Here is a 4,834-nt window from a genome sequence, read left to right as displayed (position 1 = left end):
TATCTGATGGCTAGCATCCATAGTAGCTTTGCTACTAGTGCGGGACCTTTTCGAATCTTGAGATGAGGCATCTTCTTCATCCTTTTCCTCCCCGTTACTGTCAGGGTCTCGGGGATCCGACAGAGTACTGCCATCAGCCGTTGATCCGCCCAAAGCCAATTCATTCCTGCCAGAAACCACAGGAGCATCATATGTGAGCCTCTTGCGCGATTGTCTCCATCATCCATACTTCCCCCGCTGGCTTTTAGAGGGCTACTAGCATCATCCTTCAAGTGAGCATCTGATGCCGAGTCTCGATCGGTTCTACCCTGAGGATTAGGATGGTGCACCCCCTTGTCACTTTGGCGTGGGAGTTGGACCTGTGATCCTGGTCTGGGCGCAAGAATCCAATCCCCCCAAGCCATAGAGGCCTTATCATTCTTCCCATTACCATGTTCGAGATAGGTATGTCCCATGTGGCCACACACATAGCAGAAGACATGCATCTTCTCGTAGAGGATCGAGTAATATACTTTCTTTTGGTTCTTGGCTATAGATACAAACCTCATCAGGGGTTCATTCACATCTAGTTTAACCCAGACCCTCACGATTCTGCCATTCCCCCATCTAGGGTTTAGCATGACCTTCACCACCGTGCCAACTTTCTTCGTCAAAGATCTGATGACCGGGTCTTTTCTGTACATAGGAGGGAGATCCAGCACCTGGATCCACACCTCCAATAGATCCAGAATTACATCGTCGAACTTAGTAAATCCATCGTAACTTTCCATCAGAACAACGTGGTCTCGGAAAAGCCATGGTCCTTCTTCAGTTATCCTCTTCCAATCCCCCATGCAGTTCACCGTGATGGAGAAGATATTCTCTCCTAACGCATTAAACGTGACCCCCTCGGCCAAGCTCCATGCCATCCGCATGTTCTCGTAGAAGGCTCCCCTCGAGAAGGGTTTATCGGTATGAACCCTAGCAATCGCCATAAACTCCACCGCTTCCCCTTCGTCCGGGAACTCTTCATCGAAGTTGAGATCATCCTCCTCCCGCTCGTGCAGATTCAGCTGCCCGATTAGGTCATCCACCCCTCCCGAGCCGCCGGCTCTGGTCGTGCTATTCGCCGAAGACTTAGTTCTCGAGGGCTCCATAGTCTATCAGGTACCAACTCGCAACGTGATGAGAGGGCCTCCCCGTCCAGGCGTATATGTAAACTTCTCCTCGACGCCCGAGATGGAGTAGAAGACGGACACCTCTCGTGCCCGGATCAGTCCGAACCCTAGACGTCGCCGTCAGGGTAGATAAACCCTAGACGTCGCTACCAGGGTAGATGGGGAACTCTGTTGATGGGGAACAGTTGAAATTACTCCTGAGTATGAATAGTCTGATACAACTAGAGACATGCAATAGACGGATGATTAGTCATAAATACATGATACAACTAGAGATGCCCTCGGCGCGCAATACGGTTCGAGTCCATGAGTCCATCTGCAGGGACTTTTACTTCATTTATTCTACTAGCAGAAACATCATAGCAGCACTGAGCGTCGTCAGATCAGATCACTGGTACGCGCCGGGCGCGAGGCGCCGGCGCACGATGGCCCTGAGAGGCACCTTCTTCTGCAGCGCGAGGCCGAACTCCTCCTCCATGTCCATCGTGCTCACCTCCGGCACCTCCCAGTCGAAGGCGTGCACCAGCGCGCCCAGCATGTGGTGCACCAGCGCCACCCCCATGCGCGCGCCCGCGCAAATCCTCCTGCCGGCGCCGAACGGGATGAGCTCGAAGTGGCTCCCCAGGGGCTCCACCTTCCTCCCCTCCTCCGTCATGAACCTCCCGGGGTCGAACCTCGCCGGCTCCGGCCACACCGCCGGGTCCCGGCCGATGGCCCAGATGTTGACGAGCAGCCTCGTGCCCTTCGGGATGTGGTACCCCTGCACCGTGCATGGCTCGGTGGAGAGGCGGGGCAGGCTGAGCGGCGTCGAGGGGTGCAGGCGGAACGTCTCTTTGCAGATGGCGTGGAGGTAGGGGAGGTGCGGGACGTCGGATTCCTCGAGGAGGCGGTCTCGGCCTACCACGTCGTCCATCTCCGCCTGTGCTCCTCGGAGGATCGCCGGGTTCGCCAGCATCTCTGCCAGCGCCCACTCGATGGTGCTCGACGACGTGTCCGTCCCCGCCGTGAACAGGTTCTGCATGCACGCATATGCATATGTCATGTGCCATGTGTGATGACTGATCAGCGTATCATGTGCGTGCATGTTTGGTTATCGATCTACTCTACATGGAAGGGGTACGTACGTTAAGTAGAGCTTTGATGTTGAGGTCTGTGACACCGGCACCGGCATCGTCACGACAGGCGATCAGCCGGTCGACAAGGTCCTGCTGGCGGCCGGTCCCCTCATGCAGCTTGTTACCGTCAGCCACAGCTGCCTCATGGTCGGACAGCAACCGGCTCCAGACCCTGTCCAGTCTCGCCCACAGCCGGCGCATCCTCCGGCCGAGCCCCTGCAGGTCCATCCACGCCACGGCCGGCAGGAAGTCGCCGAGGTTCACCAGCCCGGCCGTGGTCATCAGCTCCACCACCATCTCCTTGAACTCCCTGGCCTCCTCGCCCCCAGCCTCGTCCAGCACCCGCCGGCCCACCACCGCCTGGCCGATGATGTTTGCCATCGCGCAGAACAAGAACTCCGGCACGTCCACCGCCGCGTCCCGCCGACTCATCGAGCGGACCATGCGGCCGACCTCCTCGCGCCGAGCGCCGGCCCAGTCGGCGAGAGCCTGGGGGCCGAGCAGGCCAAGGCTGCACTCCCGTCGCAGGCGGCGCCACCTGGGGCCGTAGGGCGCGAAGACGAGGTCCTGGGCACCGTACGCAAGCACCATGGGCGCCACGTCGTCCGCGGGCCGGTCGAGGAAGCTGCCGCCGTGGTCCCTGAGGAGCAGGCGCGCCGCGTCCGGCGTGGAGGCCACCATGACGCCCTGCCTGCCGAGGGTCAGGTACATGATCGGCCCGTGCAGCCTCGACAGAGCGGCGAGAGCTCGGTGCGGCGCGCGGCCCAGCAGCGGCAGGGCGCCGACCACCAGGTAGCCCCGCGGGCCCGGAGGAAGCGGCAGCGGCGAGGCACGCTTGGTCCGGAGGATGGTGCGCGTGAGGCAGTGCAGAAGGACGTAGAGGATCGCTAGAACTAGGAGCTCGTGAACTTGAAACATGGTGATGGTAGTAGCACTGCCCAACTCCATAGTCGATCTCTCGTGTCGTGCTGCACTACCGATCAGCGTACAGAGAAGGCATTTCTATATATATAGGGTCAATCTACCGTTCCCTGGTGGGCTCGTGGCCATGCCGACAATCTACCATTCCATACCTACCAAACTGCTGTCAGAATCCAAGTACTTCAGTTCGAGATTGCTGCTTGCTTAGCAAAGTGACCGCCGGTCGTGTCAGAGTACGTCGGAGTAGACAGAAAGCGTGCATTCTCCATCAAATGACATAGCTAACTAACTTTAAGTAAGACGAGAGGGAATGGTAGATCCAGGACCAAGATTGTAAAAAGCATAGCTGGGATAGTGGGATGGATTTGCTAACACGGCGAGAACATTGAGCCTGCCTAGCTAATGATCGTGCCAGTGCATGTGCTTGTTCCTGCCTAACTAGCTAGTGATCGTGCAAGCAGATGATTTGCGTACGATCTCCGATCGAACAATACTACTTTTGTCGTTCAAGTGGTGATTTGATCCTAGGGTGATTAATTAGCGTCTGTGAGCATCTTGAATAGAAGATGTAAATATGAAGTTGTAAAACATGACATGTAAAATGCGAAACGTTTGTTGTCGGTGCGCCGGCCGAACCATTCAGCCGGCCGCACGCGACACCGCGCAATCCGCTGACTGGGCATGCAACATATTTCGTCTAAATTTGTTGCAACCAGCGTCATATTTGCCACAACCGTTTTTTTTTTTGTTACATTTGTCCAGTAAAAAAGTTGCATATACGTTTGGTTGCAACTCCAGTTCGTCGGATTTTTCGTTACAATCGATGTTTTTTTACTTTTGCTACAACCGTGTTAACTTTTGCTACAACCGGCATCATTTTTTGCTGCAACCATTCACTAAAAAAGTTGCATACACGTTCACGTAGATATTTGTTACAACCGGCGTTTGACTTTTGCTACCACGCACCATGAGCTTCGTTTTATTGCTACGATCACGTAAATATTTTTTTTGTTACAAATTTTATTTTTTGTTGCAACCGTTGAAAAAATTGCTGCATCGCGTCGAAATTTTGCTGCATCGGAGGGAAAAATGTTGCATGGAGATCCAACGGTGCAGACGCGGGGGGTTGGTGGATCGTGCGGCGCGCTGGCGCAGAGCACTCCCATGTAAAATTTACATCTTCAAAATGTGCTTTTTGCATCTTCAAAAAAGGATCAACTCCAACAGACGATGCAAAATGGAGATGTAAAACACCTACTCCAAAAGAAGATGCAATGCAGATGTAAAACAGCTACTTCATTTGAGGGGGTGGCGAGGTTGGGCGGCGGCGACGAGACGAACAACGCAAGGGCAACGAGGTCGGGCCGCGGTGCGGCCAGGCAAGGTCACACAAGGTCAAAGCGGCGGCGTGAAGGTGGGTGGTGGAGCAACGACGACGGGGCGGACGACGTGGGGCAACGAGGTCAGGCAGCGGCAACGAGGTGGGCGGTGCGGGGCGGCAAGGTCGAGATGCGGCAACGAGACGGGCGGATCGGGGGCGGCAAGGTCGAGCGGAGGCAACGAGGCGGGCGGTGCAGGGGCGGCAAGGTTGAGCGAAAGCGACGGGACAGATGGCGTAGGGGCAGCGAGGTAAGGCGATGG

At 56.0% G+C, this 4,834-nt stretch overlaps 1 protein-coding gene across 1 annotated transcript; it reads right to left on the bottom strand.

The window, feature by feature from the left end:
- Positions 1-1,328: 1,328 nt before the first annotated feature.
- Positions 1,329-3,244, bottom strand: LOC123402678 (flavonoid 3',5'-hydroxylase 1-like). The gene is made up of 2 exons (XM_045096619.1): positions 2,282-3,244; positions 1,329-2,172 (listed from the first exon to the last, which is right to left on the bottom strand). Exons 1-2 carry the CDS (start codon positions 3,218-3,220, stop codon positions 1,546-1,548), a joined length of 1,566 nt encoding a protein of 521 aa, XP_044952554.1. The 5' UTR covers positions 3,221-3,244; the 3' UTR covers positions 1,329-1,545.
- Between the last annotated feature and the right edge of the window lie 1,590 nt (positions 3,245-4,834).

The sequence above is a fragment of the Hordeum vulgare genome, chromosome 6H (genome assembly GCF_904849725.1).
Source record: "Hordeum vulgare subsp. vulgare chromosome 6H, MorexV3_pseudomolecules_assembly, whole genome shotgun sequence".
Taxonomy (NCBI): domain Eukaryota; kingdom Viridiplantae; phylum Streptophyta; class Magnoliopsida; order Poales; family Poaceae; genus Hordeum; species Hordeum vulgare.
The sequence above is the reverse complement of the archived record's forward strand: the minus strand, read 5'-3'. Positions and strand labels throughout refer to the sequence as shown.

Excerpts from the sequence above, each read along its gene's own strand:
- LOC123402678 (XM_045096619.1), bottom strand. The coding sequence starts at position 3,220 with ATGGAGTTGGGCAGTGCTACTACCATCACCATGTTTCAAGTTCACGAG. Across the intron at positions 2,173-2,281 it reads ACATCAAAGCTCTACTTAAC|AACCTGTTCACGGCGGGGAC; the intron begins GTACGTACCCCT and ends GCGTGCATGCAG.